The sequence below is a fragment of the Mixophyes fleayi genome, chromosome 2 (genome assembly GCF_038048845.1).
Source record: "Mixophyes fleayi isolate aMixFle1 chromosome 2, aMixFle1.hap1, whole genome shotgun sequence".
Lineage (NCBI taxonomy): Eukaryota > Metazoa > Chordata > Amphibia > Anura > Limnodynastidae > Mixophyes > Mixophyes fleayi.
Genome location: NC_134403.1, coordinates 159,708,881 through 159,728,921, shown reverse-complemented (window position 1 = coordinate 159,728,921; position 20,041 = coordinate 159,708,881). Strand labels below are relative to the sequence as shown.

At 37.3% G+C, this 20,041-nt stretch overlaps 1 protein-coding gene across 4 annotated transcripts; it reads right to left on the bottom strand.

Moving 5' to 3' along the window:
- Nucleotides 1-646: 646 nt before the first annotated feature.
- RAB9A (RAB9A, member RAS oncogene family) lies at nucleotides 647-19,476 on the bottom strand. Of its 4 annotated transcripts, none has more exons than XM_075194831.1 (4): nucleotides 19,409-19,476; nucleotides 18,679-18,749; nucleotides 5,701-5,733; nucleotides 647-4,202 (listed from the first exon to the last, which is right to left on the bottom strand). In XM_075194831.1, the coding sequence occupies exon 4, from the start codon at nucleotides 4,163-4,165 to the stop codon at nucleotides 3,560-3,562; it is 606 nt and encodes a 201-aa protein (XP_075050932.1). In that variant the 5' UTR covers nucleotides 4,166-4,202; nucleotides 5,701-5,733; nucleotides 18,679-18,749; nucleotides 19,409-19,476; the 3' UTR covers nucleotides 647-3,559. The 4 variants fall into 4 exon arrangements, with proteins under 4 accessions (XP_075050932.1, XP_075050930.1, XP_075050933.1 ...); XM_075194829.1 differs by lacking the exon at nucleotides 19,409-19,476 and adding an exon at nucleotides 19,096-19,201; XM_075194832.1 differs by lacking the exon at nucleotides 19,409-19,476 and adding an exon at nucleotides 19,034-19,124.
- Nucleotides 19,477-20,041: the final 565 nt, after the last annotated feature.

Below are 20,041 nucleotides of genomic sequence, written 5' to 3'. Positions count from 1 at the left end.
AGGATCTACCTCGTGTGACATCAACATTTATACAAACCAGCTTATTTTGTTATAGGATACCAAGCAAACACTATGCTGTAAGACTATATCAACCAGATATCTGCCGTTACTGATTTAGTGTAGTCATACTTAGAAAGAAAAAAAAAAAAAAAGAATGGTTGCTATGGGTTACAGCATATTTGTTCAAGCAACACAAATGTATTCAGTGCTTGTGAGCAGGGCCCTCTAACCTTTGTTTTTACCCAGTATTGCTTATATTGTGTTTGTCCCCAATTGTAAAGTGCTACAGCATTTGCTGGTGCTATATAAATAAATGTTAAGCGTTATTTAATATTTAATAAAATGATCAGTGTTTGGTCATCACTATCCACAAACATAGCCAATTTATATAAGCAGCAAAAGTGAAATATCTACATTTCTAGAACAGCAATAAGGCCACTTCACAATGGAGTTTATTTAATAAAATGGTGTGCACAAATGTGCTGTAGCCATAGTAACCAGATTCTACCCATCATGTTTTAATGCAGTTTAAAAAACAAAAACTATGTCTGATTTACTGCTGTTACATGTGCCGTGTACAATATTTACATAGATATATGTAATGCAGGATATTAGTATAAGAAAACCATATAGATCACAAAAGGTCTCAATTTCTAGTGCTTTATTGTTAGCATCCCATTTACTGTATAATCACCAGCAGTAAACCTGTTCAGGAGAATCTATATCATATAGACAAAGCTAGAAAACAACCTTTTATAGCCAGAAGTTTTTCTCAAACTTACAGAATAAACAGAAAATTAGTATATTAAGCTGTCGCAAATATATCTTCAAATATGCAGCTTTACTGGGCAACATTTCACAATTAAGATCTAAAAATAATATTACATTTTCATTACAAAAAGTTAAAGTCTGCAAACGAGAGTACCTGTAAAAACATAAATTTCTTTCAAATTACACATCTTCCCAAAGATACATTTGTAAACCATGAATGGAATGCAGATATCAAAATATATGCAGATATCCTTCTATATTTAATTGGTAATTAAAAACAATATTCCCAAGTAGTGCTAACACAGGTCAAGTTTTCGGTTTTGTTTAGTTTTTTAATTTATCTTACATATTTAACTCTGTTTTTAATCGGTTTTGTTTTTCAAAATATATTTATTTAGCATAGCTGTTTTTAATAGATGATTTTCTCATATGAAGTGAAAAATACAATTTGACTTTTAAGTTTATAAAAAAAAAAAAAAAAAAAGTGTTACTGCTTCTGACATTTTGATTTAAAAATGCAGGTTATGGTGGGAGTACCACTCACAGAACACTGACCCATGTTTTCAAAACACAATGTTCTGACAACCTACTTAATGATTCAATGCAAACAGTTACAATAATTGTGCCAACTAGTTTGGGTTATGTCTAATATTACTGTGTCAGTAAAATCAACAGAACATAAAGCAATTAAAGTGTGGCTCTGAATACGAACCTTGCAGATATGTGAGCCAAAAAATTACATTTCTATAGGAGCAGACTATGAAAAATTAGTTCACACTTCCTTAAGTTTACCCACTAACATTACCCATTTCAATGGGTACAAATAATCTGCTCTAGATCTTCCACTTATCTTTTCAGTAACCTAGGATGAATGATTTTGATGCCAAAATATCTTCTCAATTATTTAGCCAGGTAACCAACTGCAATAGGAAAATTAGTGGGAAGTTTAGAAGAAAAAAGTAAAATAAAAAAATGTACCAGCAGCAGTCCGATTTTAAGACGTGGGAAGGGTGTCAGTTGTCCAGAACAATTATATTATTTGAAAATAGTGCATATTACCCATTTTAAAAATGTCAAAAATAGTTTCAATTCACCTGAAGAAGCCTGTAATTGCAAGGCATGGGCAGGCTGAACAACTCCTGAAGGCAGTAAACAGCAGAATTTTATTTGTCTATCACCAACTCATCACAAGTGTGATCATGAAAATGTCTGTTTCACAGACTGACAAAATGTATTATTGTTGGGAGTATAATTGCTGTATTCCCAAAATTCATCACCCCTCATAGCCAGAGATGTGCAGCCCTGAGATAAAAAAAACAAACTGCTTCTGTATACAGTGAAGATCACACTAGTGTAATTCTTTCCATCATGTACAAACAGTTAAAAGCATGAATAAAGTGATCAGGAGAACGATTCATAGAACCATATTGAGACAACAAAATCTATGTTATGGCTCTATTGTACCTATGATTCTGCATCAATTTAGTTAAAACAAACCAAAGTATTTTCAGTCATAACGGTGATCTGCGACTCCTTTGTCACCCTACATTAGTACTTTATCAAAAGTTCAACTGAGCTTCAAAGACAGGATTGGTAGTGTTTTCACACTAGGCCATGACATACAGGACAGCATATTTTCAGGATCTACTGTAGGATGTACTTGCACAAAGAAAAAAATCTTTCAGTGTTTCTTAAAAAAAAAAAAAAAAGTTGCCCAAAGTTGGGATGTAAATAAAAGCAAAAATGCGCAAGTATGTCATTCGCAATTAGCTGATCAGGGGGAAAAAAAGTATAGCTACAGTGCTAGAATACTTAAAGCTGAAGAGTGATTGTAGGAGGACAGGGCTGTGTGATTTGTAGTTAGACTGCATTCATTCCTAGTGATAACCAAGCACAGCCATTACAGCTGAAAAGAAAATACCGTATTTCCCCATGTATAAGACGCGCCTTTTCCCCCAAAATTTTGAGTCTAATAACTGGGTGCGTCTTATACAGAGGTAGTAGCACTTACCCTGTCAGATGACTCCTCTGTCCGGTAAAGTCTTCTCTCTGTCTGATCCTGATGCTGGAAACCCGATTAAGGTCCTCTCTGCGATGTCCGGATGTCCTTTCAGGACCTTGACAAGGTCCTGAAAGGCATCCTTTCAGGTCCTTGAGGTCCTGAAAGGATTGTCAAGGTCTTGAAAGGATATCCGGACATCGCAGAGAGGACCTTAATCGGGTTTCCAGCATCAGGATCAGACAGAGAAGACAGAAGACTTTACCGGACAGAGGAAGTATCTGACAGGGTAAGTCAGAATTCACTATAGCGTTGTCTCTCCTCTATATAAGCTGCAGAAATACTCTGAAAAAATTGAGGATAATGTTTACCCTCAATTTTTTCACATGATTTATATAGGTGCGTCTTATACAGTGGAGCGTCCTATACATGGGGAAATACGGTATTTTATAGATCCATAAAACATTGACATGTGGCCTTTAAACTGTAAAGTTATGACATTGTTCTATTTGTTCATGGTGTTATAGTAGGTTTCTGTTAGTTATATTAATAAGCACATTAATCAGGGTAAAGATTTGCAGTTTGTACAGTAAATAATATCATGGCACCACAAAGGACACCATTCTGAGGTCTATGGATTTATAATTTGAAAAGAATAATCCTACACTAAAAATGATCAACTTCAGTGAAACAGCCTTGTCTCTTTATTATTGTGTGGGCCGTACAAGGCGGAAAGGTCCATCTGGTGCGATGGACATTTGGGGCTGACTATTGGAAAAATCTAAACAGTCAACAGCAAGCTGAACTAGACTTAGGTTTCCGATGTAGATTAACTGTGTCATTGTGGATCAGCTGGTCCGATCTTTCTTCAATAGCCAAAACTCTCCTGACTGCTTCCTCAAATGCTGCTGCTACATTAGTGGCATCCTTGGCACTGGTCTCAAAATAGGGATGGTTCCCATTGTCTTTACACCAAGCCTGAGCTTCTTCCAGTGATACTTGACGATCACTGATGTCAATTTTGTTTCCCAAAATCACAAACGGGAAACTGTCTGGGTCTTTGACATCTGCATAGTAGATAAATTCTTTCTTCCAGTTGTTTAGGTTTTGGAAGCTCTGAGAATCATCCACACTAAACGTAAGCAGACAGCAATCAGATCCTCTGTAGAAAGGGGTCCTAAGGCTCCTGAAGCGTTCCTGACCTGCAGTGTCCCAGATCTGCATAGTTACTGAATGATTGTCCACCTCCAACTCCTTGTTCAAGAACTCAACTCCTATGGTGTGAAATAACTGTGTGTCAAACTTGTTGGTAACATATCTGTTCATGAGAGAACTCTTCCCCACACCTCCGTCTCCCAAAAGGATCACTTTTAGTAATGAAGACTTCGCTGCCATTGTAAGAATACTACAACAAAATCTTCAACTTGACGTTCTGAAAAAACAATAGACAAATTAAATCTTACTTGATAACTTAAAGTCAAGCAGGAATGTTTGTTATGTACATTACATTACCTGTGCATAGTCTTTTAATTTGGTTTGGAAATAGCAGGTTAAGCAGAACTACACCCTTATCTCCCATAAACAGGCTTTATAAATCTGTGCCATTATAGGTCATAGAGTTTGGAGAATATAAGTAGACATTTTGAAACAACATTTGAATAATCATTGCTATTATACACCAGCAATGATTCCTTGACAGCCAGGAAGTTTAAAATGTATAGACTTAAGCCAAGAGTTTGGAAAGATTTTTCCATTTATCATCAAATTAACCAAAAACTTTAAAAAATCACTTTAGCTAATCTACTACACATGCACAGATATATAAGTGATGTGTATGCAACAAAGCCATTCAGACTAAAATTCACTACTGTAAAGGCATTTGTCAGGCATAATTTAGCAGTAGGCATTTCTCAGATTATTTGTACTTCAAGGACACATTTTAGGATCAAGTTACATGGAAATAAAACTCTTGTTTAAATTGCATTTGCTTCCTGTATAACACTGCCTATGTAAGCAGCAATATTTGTACAATACTTATTTTCTGTTTTGCTGCCTGTGGGAAAGTCGACTACAAGGGCCCCTGTCAGATTTTAGACCTTCTATATATTAACACACCTTTAAATAAAAATTGTGTATATTATTCCCTTTTTTTTCTTTTTAAAATCATAACCTTTAAATGTAAATAGATAAATATTTTTCTGGACCACATATTGCATAAATAGATGCATTAAAAAAAAAGAATGAAAACATGCATTTTTCACGATATAAATGAGACTAAATGAAATGAATAAATTCCTGCAAGTGCTCATCTCCAGGTCACTGAGCTTCATTACATATTGAGGCATGTATATGGTAGGAAATTTAGACCAAGCTCCAATGGGGGCAGCAACTGAATTATTAAAATATTTTTTGTAAAGCGTAACATGGTGGCGCTATATCAATAATGATAATTCCAACGTCTCTCCTGTTGCTTCTCTCCTGCTGTATATCATTTTTCATTTGGTTGTTAATAGGTTCTTCATCATTATCAGCCAAGAGTGTTACTTATAATCTGTGACAAGCTACATGAATCAATGGAGTAAGAGCATCAAAGTGAAACCTGAGATTTGCTGTGCAAATCTCTTGTAGAAACTCAATAGTATTGTCTACACCATGATTAAAAACAAGACAAAAAAAAACCTCTTAAAAGCTGTAGGTGTTTAGGTCCTCAGCTAAACTATGTTCTGTGCAGCAGGGATCATTTGTCCTCCTGTAGAGGAAATCCATTAAACATAGAGTGAAAAATACCCACCACTGTAACCGTAAGCAGGTTTTTATGTACAATCCGTAATGATAATTAATCTGTGTGTAAGAACGGATTGTTGAATGTTATCAAATCCTGACCATTCTAAAATAAGGAATGGAAATATGTACACATTTTACATTCATACCTTCTTATTTCAGTTTCCAGCATCACTCAGCAACTAAAAGAAAGAAAAACATGATTTAGTCTCAATTTAATGTTAAAGTGTGTTATAATATGTACCTCAATATTGCTACTACCTGCTAACACCCTGTACCTATGAATCCTTGAAGTGTCTGAAGGACTAAAGGAGTATAGACAACTTCAAAAGCTTTTGAAGGGACGGAATCAAGGAAACAACTGCATGGACAACAACCTTCGCCCACTCAGATGGCATCTTCCTCAACACCAATTAATATTGGTACATGGAGGGTGTCTGAAGCACAAAACTGTCCTGAGTCTTTTAAGCAGTAAAATAGAGATAACTGTGGTGGTCATAATGGAAGAAAAAAATGGCTATGGAGCCTGCTCTGCCCCACTAAATGTTGTATTAGTTACTACTAACCAAAAGTAGTAATCCATACATTCTTTTTTATATGCATTTTTCAAGTTAGAAAATATTCAGGTAGAAATCTTAAATATGTAACTTTTCCTCCTGGGAACAGAACACTGTAATCCATAAAGGTGTATTTATTTTCCTGATGCAACATGCCCTCACTGCACCTGCCCTAGAAAACGTCTGGAAACATATCAGTGAACACAGTGAAGCCCTTCCCTTTTGCAGTTGCTGACTCACTTTCTTGATTATAGAATAGCACACTGCTGCAGCATAGGATATTGCCTTGAAAAGCTCATCAGCTCTATTGTCAATTCACACAGCTCTGCTGATCTCTTCCTTTTGCACTGTGGCTTTTCAACATTTAGAGGGTGTTTCCACTTTAAATAAAACTTGCATTAAATCCACTTCCATCAAAATATTAATACTTTGCTCTGTGTTCTCCTTTGGGATCCTTTATTTAGCAGGGTTCCGGCACTCACATAGCCAACACTTTAGAACTGCTGTGTCAGATCTCTCCTGCAATGAAGAGACCCAAGTAGGATGAAGGCGATTAGCAGGTCTCGGCTATAATAGGAATATTGGAATCCTGATAAATAGAGCATATGGTAGCATCAATAAAATACCATAAATGAAGAGGATTTAGTACAGGGGTTATTGTAGGTGGAAAGCTCTTTTTAGATCCTTTAAAACAGTAGTATGTGACAGACAACCATTTACACAGTCATTCTTATCTTCAATACAGCACAAAGGCAGTGGCTGTCTTACTGCGTGGAGTGGAATTTAAAATCTAATATTTAGTCGGTGAAATTACCCAGATATTAAAGATACAATTACAACAGAAACTGCATTATTATAACATTGTAGCTAGGACCACCACTGGTTAGCTTGAACAGTTAACATTGATTTCAGATTTCTTTAATAATTATTTTCGTATGCAAATTTGTATGTATTCCCAAACTAAAATTAACCTGCTTTCTTCCACTGTAGACATTGTATGTGGTTATTTTGACTCAATGCCTGGGTGGGATTTATGATTTTGCTGCATAAAACCAAATATCCACTGGCTGGATAATAGGAAGGTAAACACTTAAATATTGCAATATAGTAGGTGTAGTACAGTAAATATGTTGTTTTGAGAAATTAGTCTTTATTAAACTGTCAAAATTGCATGCTGTAGCAGAAGAAACAGTTACTTGAATGTGGTATGGTCTTGAAGGTTTTAACTGTTTTATAAAGTTTTTTTTTTTTTTTTAATAGATATTAATTTCATGCTTTTACTGTAAGCAGAAGTTTCATTTCATGCAACATTTTGCACCAAGTCCCAGTCACACAAAGACTGGTCTAAAAGTAAACCTTCCACCTGTATAACAATGTAAAACAGAGAATGTACATCTGACTAATAATTCAGTACAATAGGAATGTTTCTAGATTTCTCAACCTTTTCTATTAGCATAGACTCATAAATAAATAACTTGATGTTACTGTTCTAAATTGCATAGAGTGTTTGTGTATCTTGTTTGTTTCAATAAAATGTAATTAAAGAAGGTAATACACTTCATTGTTATGTATATAATATATCTTCAGGAATGCTTACAATTTATTTTGAGTTACATTTAACAGTTGGAAGTAAGCCTTTGTAAAGCTGGGTACACACCTATGCAATCTTACTTCAGATGCAAGTTCTGTAACAATTTCACAAACTACTGAAAGTCCCAATGAGCACGATTCATTCTGAGGATCGATTCCTGGAAGGTTTGGGGCCGACTGGTGTTTAGTTTTGTTCTCTACCTGCAGACCCAGTGATCATCGCTGTCCTGTACCTGGGGAAGCAGGCCTTTTGCACCATCTTGGGACCTGTCATCACCTTATTCCAATCAGAGATACTCGCTCCTCAGTCCCTGGATCACTTAATGATTTCAGCAATGTAGAGGTTATTGTCTGGTCTTCACCAGACAAGTTCTCAAAGTCACACTGTTTTAAAGAGGGTACTCCCTTCTTTCAAATGAGGATTTCCCAAAGTTTCTAGGAGCCAGGATGTGCAAGATCTGGGATCTGGCACTTTTAGTGCTCTACCCCCATCTCCTGACTAACATTTCTATACTGCAGGTTGCACAGTGCTGGAGTGCTCATTGTTGCAATGTTGTTATGACCCAACTCTCCCCCACAGTAGTTTCCAGTGGGGGACAGATGAGTTTCATTTTTTATTTGAATCCCCTATGTGAGTGGATGAGTGTGAAGAATGCAAATTATAGATCATGAATTTATTTAGTGGCTGGAGGGAAAACATATCCCCCCAAACGGAGAATCAGAGACAGATAAGCTATCCAGATGAAAATGACCAGCAAAGGCACACATCCATCCAGTTGCTTTGCAAACTTCGGTCATTGGAGGCTGAGCCTTCTTGCCAATGCCCTGTGAGTGGGCCTTCAGGATTCCTCATTATATATATATATATATATATATATATATATATATATATATATGATCTGTTTTACATATACTGGTGTTTCAAAATGAGAAAATAGGTAAATCAAATTATACCAAACCTACTTTGATAAAGACTCCTTATGTTCAGGGTCGATAAGTGTCAGGATACTGGTTATTTGAAGCAGGAGCTACTACCATGATTGTTTGAAAATTGCCAGCTCTCATCTAACTCACGATCTGCATCTGTAATATGTTCATTATTTACATCATTCTGGTAGGAATATCTCCACATTTCTATGGAATTGGATTTTATTTGTTCTAGTGTTTACTAAAATTTGTATGTTTTTCTTTCAAAACATATTGCACTAGATTGTTTAATTTTTCATTTTACATGGCCATGTTTGCTATGCGACAACCTCCTGTGATTCCGTCTGAACCGCTCTACATACACTATTGATGAACTATTGAGATCTGAGATATATGAAGAGCTCAAGAATATATTTAGAAGTGCATTACCTTGAGGGGGATCTACACCATGGAATGTGATTCACAGATTCACATTTGATGATGTATGATTTACAAGTTTTGGTTGTGTAAGTTCAAGCACAAAAGGGAAACTTTATGGTGTGTCACAAGTTCAAGATCTGAAGGATACTCGGGATCTGCACTACCTACAAAGAGGTGCATAGTCTAACAGAGTGAGATTTTCGCCAGGGATCCCTGCAAGGGAATATGGACTTTGTGGCTCCCAGACTGCAGCCCTCTTAGCAGATGACAAGCGAGACCCAGGAAAGTCCAAAGAGTAAGGCAGGATGTCAGCGGGCAGAAGTGGTATACAGGAGATGAAGGAGCTGCAGAGTAATTTGGGAGTGGGATAGTAGGCGAGTGCACTAGGCTGCAGTGAGATACAGAGATCCTGGGGAGCTAGGTAGCCCTGGAGCAGGATCAGAAGGAGGTGTCAGTGGCGCACGCAGGGGGGGGTTTCTGAGTCTCCAGAAACCCCCCCTGCGCTAACTGGCCACCATAGCGGCACTGTCCTATACAGCAGCCGCGGCGCTGTCAAAGAAGCGTCCGCGGCTGCTGTATAGGGCAGCGCTGCCAAAACGGAGCTGCTGCGCAGCTCTCTCTCTGGGTTTTTTTGGGGGGTGGAGAAACCCCCCCCCCCCTGACAATACTGCGTGCACCCCTGGGTGTGATGGTCTGTAGTAGACTACTGAATACCAGGTCAGAGGGGCAACAAGTGAGAGGACTACAGGAGTGACTGGTATGCAGAGGAGTATAGTGACGAGGCCCTGAAGAGCTGGAAGCCATGGTGCAGGATCAATAGGCAGCGCGATGGTCTGTAGGAAATCACTGGAGCGCAGGTAGCGGAGTATAAACAGGAGCAAGAGGTAACAACTTCCTCACAGGTAGGGAGACCTAAAGATCTGGCCCTGAAAGAAGGTAGGAGGTGCTTTTTATAGAGGAAGCTAGCCGTCGATCAACCAATAGACTGAATGAAGGAAGATTGCACAGAACCACTGGCAAGATGGCACCCAACAGCAGAAGTCAGTGCCGTCCACGGAGAGGAGAGCGGCTGCAGAACGGAACAGGTAGGAACGCTGGACCCCAACTGCAGGGTAAATGTGTCCGGAGCGCAAAATGGTGGATGAATAAAGTGGATCACTCATATTGATTTTTTGTATATTTGGTTGTCTATGCAACATCACACTTCTTTCCAATATAATTTTTGTTTTTCAGGTTTGGATTTCATCATTGAAAAATTTTTGAAGAACATCTCATTAAGAGATTTAATATAAGTATAATTTTATTTACCAATTTCTAATTTTGAAACACTGGTATATGAGACGGATAACGCTCTTACTCTCCAAAATATTTAGGCTTCTCAACGTGTATATAGTTGGTTTGAGAGAGATTTTAGCTGCAACCGTGTGTGAAGCGCTCTAAAAGAAACAATAATGTACTAACTACTTTTCTATATTACAACAGGGAGTGTTATTTCTACATATTGCAATATATGTTAGGCTGACCAACTCACGCCAAACATAGCGCCATACAGTAGGGGGAACAGAACATACAAGGTAGACAGAAAAAATGCAGATATGAAAAGAAAAAGGTATGGATGCCCTGTAATTTGAGTGTAGATAAAGCACGACCTTTGGCGATACTACACTGCACGAAGAGAAAGACCTGTGGAATAGCAGCTGGCATTGGACTTGATCTAGAGTAGCATCTTGTGATAAATTTCTTTTTAGATACTGTAATAGATATTTGAAAAATTCTTCTTACTGCCTGTACCAGTGTGCCGAATACTTGCTCTGAGACCCCTTTATCCTGAGCAGTTTGTGACCAATCGCCATGCCATTAAAGCTAAGAATATGAGTGATGAGTGGAAACAGAGGGAAGATATAACTCAGGTGAAACATTCATGGAACTGTCAGAGTATCTATTCCCTCTGTCTTTGGAGCTTCGTGCCAGGAGAAGAACCTGGGTACCTTGGCATTTCTTCTTATCGCCACAATGCCTAAGCCCGAATATTCCAATCAGTAGCTGAAACACTTCCCGGTGTAGAGACCACTCTCCTGGATGATTTTGAATTTACTGAAGTAATGAGCTATTACGTTCTGCTTGACTGCTACATGCAACACAGAGATCGACTTCAGATTTTTATTTTCTGCCAAAGACAAGATTCCTGCTACTTCCACTTTCAAGGTTCTGCTTCTGGTTACTCCCTGATTTATGAAGACTACCACAGTCTAAGAATTCTGAGCTATTAAGATGAAGACGAAAGTGCTGAACTTTAGGATGTAAGCTCTTACGTGCAGGGTCCTCTTACCTCGCGTTCTCTTACTATTCAATCACTCTCTGACCTTTAGAATTCCACCAGCAGAGTAATTCACACCTTGATAAAAGAGGTTGTCAGCCTGGTGGTCAGGGAGCTGAACTGAAAGTGTTGGACCCAGAATCTGGAGAATTTTCTGCAATGCACTGCAACAAAGATATGAAAAACAGCCTTATATGGACATGAGAAAATATATCCTTCACTGATAACCGAGAAGATTAAATTAAAAAATTCCATGGAAAATGAAGAAACTAAGTCTCTTCAAAAATACAACCAGGCAAAAGGCTTCCAATAAATTTCTGACAAGAAAGAGTCTGGAATAGAAACCTGTGCCTTGTTGATAAAAGATATTGCATGAGCCTCTCAAGTAATGCACACCGTTTTGAAAAGCAACAAACTCTATAAGGGTTGACGGAGTCCTGGATCGCACAAAGAAGTTCCCCCTGTGATACTGAAGAATTCATGACCCCATTTCTTACAATGTCCAACAAACATGGATCTGTAATATTGCAATTCTCTGCCATACTGGTGTCAATGCAGGCTGGACCTGACAATAGTCATTGTCGAGTCTTCTGATCTGACCTCCTGTCTTTAGGGCTGAATGCCCAAATGGACTGTTTGGATGTAGCAGGCATATCTGTCAGACATACTGTCCTCCTGGCTTAGAACTTCTCATCTCTTTTAAATGCTCATGAGCCATTCTTTATATCTTGTGAAAAAAAGATTAGATCAACACCCAGAAGACTTCTGTATTATAGTATACAATTTAACTTTAAAGAGCAGGGACTCTTCAAATGGGAGATTTGCTAAACAATTCTTTGACCGAGCATCTGCTGATAAGGCTACATCCAGAGGGCTCTCCTAGCCATCACTACTGATGCACTGTAAGAAAGCAAGTGTCTAAAGATGCTTTACACAGAAATGATTTGCCACTCTGCATAACCTCAATGCTTTTCAGATGTAATTTTGACTGCATTGTCCATTCTCTTTTGGATTTCTGTATAAAATGTCTCACCCCACGATCGAAGTACCCTGGCCACTGAGACCATAGCCACTCTAGATTTCAAAAGTGATTCCAGATTAAATATGAAGCTTCATAAAACAACTATCCATCTTCCTATCCATGGGATCTCACAAGGGACCCCCATCTTCCATAGGTCATAGTAATTCTGAATGACATACTAACGACAGGTGTTTCCCCTTTTGGAATCCATCCCCACTTCTGAACCTCTTCATCACTGAATAGATACATATGTTGCAATCTCTTTAATTAAAATGACACTATCCAACAGCGCTCATTTCTCAAGAATAAGCTCTTTCACCACCTGATGAAGAAAGAAAACTCTACCCATTCTATTGTGATCTTCCAAAAATATCTCATGAGTTTTTCTGGTGGTTGGGTCCTCATCCATACCCATAGATTTGTATATAGCTTAAACAAAATCTGCATTTAATTTAAACATCCTAGGGACCAGACAGGTTAAAGATGCACTATTTAAGGAATCTTATACATGCCCTGGAGAATCACATTCTAATTGAGAGTATATATCTCCTAAATCCATGCTTGTCCGAGTCCTTGGTCTTTTTAATCCTTGTATAGCACACAGATTTTCCTTAGTCATAAAGACTTCTTAATCAAGGTTTAAAGGCTCCTTACTCTCAAGGTGTTGAGAACTGCATGCTGTACAAAAACCCCTTCAGACACAATTGTTAAAGGCTTATCACAGGCCCGGTAACTGAATGCAGTTGTAGCTTGCTGTCCTTACTCCTTTCCAAAGGCTGCACCAGATTACTATTAATTAACTGAAGCATTTATGCATTATGAAATCAAGCACATCTAACTCAAGGGCTTACCTAGTGCGGTTGCTTTTCAGCTCTTTGTGCTTTCACTTAGGCTGTCGGCTCAGGTTACTACTCATTAACGACTGTGGCAAAACATTCCTCAAAGGCGATTTCTTAGCCTGGGTACTATTTTGCAATCTTCGGCTATTCCTTAGCGCCCTGTGACGAGGAGTGCACACGCATGTTGTAGTCCAAAAACCTGAGCCAAATTTGAACTTCCTGCACCAGATGGGGGAACAGCAGTCTGCTAGCTCCTTAAGCAGGATAGCTAAACCAGCCCTCGGCTTGCAGCATCTGACGGTGCATCATCAGGACCAAGAGAAGGGACGCCCCTCTATTACAGAAAACAATAAAACACTACTTCACCTACCTATTACTAGGCATAGGAAAAGACATAGGGGAAGGGGAGGAGCTATATTACATGTGTGTCTCTTAAAATGCATCCCTTGTGGATGCAGAACACAGCTTATCTACAATCTGCTTGCTAAAAAACAAAAAAATAAAACACATGGATTTAAAAACTGCGTTCCAGAATACAGTGCACTTACAGAGCAGTGTTTGACTAAAATGTTGCAACAGTTTGCATAATGTGTTTATTTAGTGCTGTGAAGTAGGGGAATAATACCTCTGCAGGAGAAAAGTTGTAAAAGTGTGAACAATCTCTTAAATTTATGACAACTTCATGAAAAATAATCAGCAGACAAACGGTATGGAAACCTTCAAAACTATGAAAGCTTTGTTTGCCTCCTCTATTGAGTGTGCAGTACTACCGCACTCATGTCATATGACTGTAATAAAAACCACTTGTGGTAAAAAGACAGTCTGAAACTTCACAGAAGTGCAGCCAAGCATAGCACAACAGAAGCTTGTTGTGAAATACCCATTTGCTAACTATTGAGATGACGATTAAGATCTGCAACCAATCCTAAGAAAATATGATTTATTTTTTGATAGAATTATCAAGAAATTTGTATTCTTGAATTTGTAATGCAAGAGGCAACACCATGTTATTTAAACCTAGCTTGGCAAACTATGTGTAAAAAACACTGAATTTCAAAATTCTTCTGCCAATGGTGGCAGGATAATTAGCGGCTAGATAGGTACCAGAAGGGGAGAGTATCTTCTTATGTCTGGGGTCTTGTGCATCGGACCTTTGTCGTCATGGCAGAAGGGGATTTAATAGTAAGAGACATTTGGGTGGATGTCTCTTTTAGAAATAACTATTTAGCGCATGCTGAAAGGCATACCTTTTTTTTCTTTTTTAAACAAGCTTACTCAAAATAAGGATTTGAAAACTTATTAAGAAATCACATTTAAAAAAGACAATTACAAACAAAATATTAATTGCTCTTGCATCAAAGAGCAATTATGTGAAAAATTAAAAATGCATCATATTTAGAACCAATTTTAACATTGTTTAACCATATTTTTTCTTGATTTGAATTCAAAGAGGTAACACACTAATGAACAAAGAAAAAATAAAAAAGAACTTGCTGTGGAATTAAAAGTTGCAGAGGAAGTCATTTTTATATAACTCCTATACAAACAAATGTCATGAGGCAAAGTTTAATAAGAGAGATCATGCAACAAATTAATGATGGTTAAAAGTCATGCGCTATCTGTACCAGCAAAAAATGGGAAGGAAATGGAGATTATTACATATAAATGACTGAGCACATCTAGGCAAAAAAGTAAGGTTTTACATGTGAACTACAAAGAATTTAGCCAGTTTAGAAGCTTGACACAGAAAGCATGCCAGCAACCTACAAAAGTAGGAGGAGAATGCTGCACAGGAACTAAATTATGTCACTCTGAACTGATTCATTGTAAATATACTACTTTATTTCAAGTATTTGAAATTCTTCAATATATATTGTCTCCATAGTAATACAAAATTTCTAAAAAAAACAAAGACGGATTCAATTTTAAGGATGATAAACCTATTGCACAGATTTTTTTCATGTAATAAAGTATTAAAAATAGAGAGGATGAAAATCCATTAAATATGTGTGAATGGTTTAACCTATGACTCATACCTATCATTTTTATTTAGATTGTTAACTACAATATTTAGTGTAATCATTTTGAGCAGCATGTGACTTGTTTGCCTAAAAGCAGGTCTGCACAACTCCAGATTCAAGGGACTGTAACAAACTAGTTTATATGTAAATTATGTGGTACAGATATGACAGTACAAATAAGTTTGACACAACTATGATAAATCTGAAATATACAAAAAAACACGGTGTATTTCAGACCAATGAGGTCTGGAGATATACAAACTGAAATAGTTGTGCAGAGTACTTGGAGAGGTCATAAAATAAGACAGAGACTGTGGCAATTTTGGAGAACCTTTCAACGCAGTGACAACAGGGGTATCGTTCCCGTGCTGCGTTGTTAGCACAGGGGGAGAATCCCATGCAGTGCAGGGCATGCTATTCCCAAGAGTACCGCTACTTGGATTGATGGAGGCTGGCAAGTGAAAGTTAAGTTGAAATTGGATATAGTCTTTAAAATCATTATATTATACTACAACCTATTAGAATAACCCCAGATATAGGAAATAAGCCTTTTGCCCAAAATAGCCTGTTGAATCGTAAGGAACACACCGTTGTTGCAGTTTGAGAGATATGTTATGAACAACTTACCTTTCTTAGAAACATCTGTAAATTGGAAACGGCTAGTGCAGTCCAGTTGTTTCTAACATTACCTGTGTTGCTAATGAATACTATTTATTCACAGCATATCTGTCAAACTGCAGCAAACGGTTTCCTGTTTATTAACATGCAATTTTGGGCACAAAGCTGGGAAGAGATATAGGTAAAGTAAGTTTTACTCTATATGAGCGTGAGCCTCCTCTTAAAAAGACAACTTTGCGCTCTATACAGTGATATGATGCTGATAGCACATTGCCTTCTATCAACTCACAATAATAAAGACAGGATCTGTATCAATTTGTTTCACTTCATTTCATAGAGCCGTTTATTTAGTGAATGGGCTGAATAGACTATGGGGTACTCTATGGGGCAGTCAGGTGATGACCACACACATTCAGATTATGGTAATTTCACAACCACCAGCGTGCTTGGGGAAAAAAATAAAAACAATAAACCTATTTTCTCGATTGTATCCGTGTTGAATTACCTGGTTATTTTGGCCCAACACAAAGAGTGATGCACAGCACATTTTGTATAGCTCAGTGTGGGCCTTCTATAGGCATTAATATAAAACTAATGAGCACCAATATGGGAAAAGAGAAACAAAGGTTAACTGTTGTAGGACTAAAAGGCTGCTGAACACCAAAAGTTGTACCAAGATTAAAACAAAAGGAACATTGTCCTAAAATATTTATTATAATTAGAAAGAAAGGGAGTGTAAATCCTGTCCAATATAATACTCTCTATAACCATCTATGCAACAGATATCACATGCTGCCAGTGTTAACACTAATTAACTTTTCTTAAAACAAAATAAAAACTAAACTAAGGATTGTTATTACTCTAGCAATTGTTTGTAGAACTATTTTAATTGTTTATTTTTAAGAAATAAGTTACAAAACTACAAAATATTGGACTACGATATAGCATTACTATTCCTGGAGAATGGTTTTACCAAATGCATACTTTCAAAAGTGCATTAATTGAGAGGCAATTTTTGTGCATTAATTAAAATTACCTTTCTGACTATAAAAAATCAAACCATAGGCTTAGGACTGAGTTTTGCTTTAGAGCTCAACTCATTACAAGAGGAAAATAAGTCTTTATCCTACCCATCTGCAAGGTGCTCTGGGTACAATACTGTAATGTTCACAGAACTACATTTCCACAAATAACTATTTCTATATTTCACAATTAGACAGTAACATAACACACTAGAACTTTTACGGTACACAAAATGTGATATAAAATAGTAATAAATGTAAAACAAAAACTTACAACCGAACAGAAACAGAACAGCGCTGAGGCTTAGGACTAAACCCAGTGATGAATCCACGTTTGATTTAAACCATTTAATTGAATAAAAACAAATATAAATACATTAAGTAATACAAATATCAGTGCACTTCCAACCCCCTGGGGCTTCTTAGAACGGTATACTCCACAGGTTTTGAAAAGTGCTGTATCTTTTACACTAAAGATCACAGGTACCATATTCTTTTGGCAACCTAAATCATTTTAAAAGAAGCCACTTGCTTGAAAATGAGTGTGTGTTTTAAGCACGAACCATTGGAATAATTTTGGGCAGCACTGTGGTTTAGTGGTTAGCACTTCTGCCTACAGAACTGGGATCATGAATTTGATTCCCAACCATGGCCTTATCTGTGTGGAGTTTGTATGTTCTCTTCGTGTTTGCGTGGGTTTCCTCTGGGTGCTCCGGTTTCCTCAACACTCCAAAAACATATTAGCAGGTTAATTGGCTACTATTAAATTGACTTTAGTCTCTCTCGGGGTGTGTGTGTGTGTGTGTTAAGGAATTTAGACTGTAAGCTCCAATGGGGCAGGGACTGATGCGAGTTCTATGTACAGCGATGCAGAATTAGTAGTGCTATATAAATAGCTGATGATGATGATCTGCTTTAAAAGATCATTAAAATGGGGGGGCTCTCAGTGATTTACAAAACATACTTTTTCAATATAGTGTTCATTTAAACAGGATTCAGGGCACACAGGTATAACACTCCACATACAATAAGTGTATGTCACTGCTGTAAATAACAATATACAGTTAGGTCAGTATAAACAATATTAAATTGATGTGCAATATTTACAGGTAACTGGTTAATAGTGAATGTAGTAGAAATTTTTCATCTTGCAAATAAAAAAAGACAAAAAAACAAACAAACTTTTTGCCTACTATTTTATCTACTCATACATTTATATTTTCCCTGCAGAGCTTTTAGTTAAAACAAAAAAATTCTAAAGATGTATAGCAACATTTCTAAAAAGGCAGACAGTATTGTGTAGCAAACATATAACATAACAGTATACATGACTACACAGACACATTTAAAAAAAAAATGCAACAACGACAAATGGTGCAGAAATAATCTAAATATCTGAAGTAGGTCACATAAACCCTTTTCCCAATTACCTGTGCATCAGTTCTAATAAGCCTTACGAAGTCATCATCTCCACATGTATCGAAGAAATGTCTAACCTATTTACTTACATATTATTTACTAAATTTATGTAGCACAAATTATGTGCAAAATTGAAAACCAGGTAGTAGACAGCAGCATAGTAAAACACACCTCTATAAAACTCTGCATCACACTGGAAGGTCCATGGGACTTTATCACTAACTCTTGGACAAATGCATTACTCTAAGTATGACACATTTTATAACTGGCCATTAGAGGACAGACATTGCAAAACCTACTTCCTCATGGCAGAGAAAACCATACAAGCTGCACAATATACAGATACTGACACTGCAGTAAGTGAAGCAGCTCTTACCTGCAGTCTGGACATTGTACACCTGCGGGTCTGGTAGTGCAGCCGGTGTCACAAGTCAGTTTATGTCAACACTACAAAGCAGAATGGAGAGAATGCAGCGTTTACTAAGCACAGCATTTAGTATTACACAGTTATTGTCACAACATATCGCACAGCGACTAAGACTGCAAACTGTACCCATTAGTTATAATGCAGGCATGAGGGTATGTGCAACCTATTGCGTGCACAAATCACACCACGTTAATTAACCAACCAATACATATAAAAAGAACATTACACGTCTACTTAATAGATCTATGCGTCATATCGCCTCTTAGGTCCCACAGATTATACACATAGAAACCTGTGACATTACTTTAGTAAATGAATCAGATTCCCTCATGTACCGGGCTAACCCCGCCACCCTCGCCCCGGTACCTCTGTCCCCGGCTCCTCTTTGCCGCAGCTACAGAGGATACAACATGGCGAACGTCAGCTCCCAGTCACGTCCCTGGCAGGGGGCGGGCAAGCAGCCGGAGTGGCAGCTAGAGGAGCCAATGGGACGGCGCGCCGCACACGTGACCGCTGTTGACATTTGTGTAGTGTCAGCAGTGAGTGAGATGAGGCTGTGGAAAATCATGTGATCCAGTTTCTTCCTGTCATCTTTATCTGGGTGTTTTCTCTTCACTTCTGTTTAGCCTAGTTTTATATAAACCAAATGAGTACTGTACTCACTGCATTACCCACTGACCTTATTAATGACAGCTCTGACTGAGCCCACAGCAACCAGATAGTAGCTTCCATTATTTTGGATATTCTAAAATAAATAAAAAGTTTGCAATGTTCACTCACATTATAAAATAATTGTTCATAGGTATGAGTAGTGATTATTAAATGTAGTAACAGTTCTAGAATACAAGAGTTTTTTTAATAATATGTTATTAAGTGAAATTATGTATTACAAACCAAAGCAGCCAATTGGGTTACAGTTGTCATTAGCTTTGCTGCACTAGGCTGTTAGAAATAAATATATTTTATTGGTACAAGTTACAGCACATCACTGCTTTTTAGCATGTTATTAAATAAGGTTTAAGTGGCACTTTTCCATTACAATGGATCAATTTGTGTGGCTAGTTACACGTCTCACATTAGTGAGAGGAAAAGCTATCAGAAGCAAAAGTATATTGACTTAGAACTAAACTTTTATTTTTAGAATGTCCTCAGTGCGAATATTTTTCTTAAGTTTAAAAACGATTTAATCCAATTACACTCAACTATATATTATTGTATTTACTAATGCAACTACTATCACTCAGTACCAAAAGCTCTCTGCTTTTCTTTTGCAGTATTGTTTTACCACAGATGAATCAGTGTTCGAAACATG

Bases quoted from the DNA above. Each gene is read 5' to 3' on its own strand.
- RAB9A (XM_075194831.1), bottom strand. From the start codon at position 4,165: ATGGCAGCGAAGTCTTCATTACTAAAAGTGATCCTTTTGGGAGACGGA.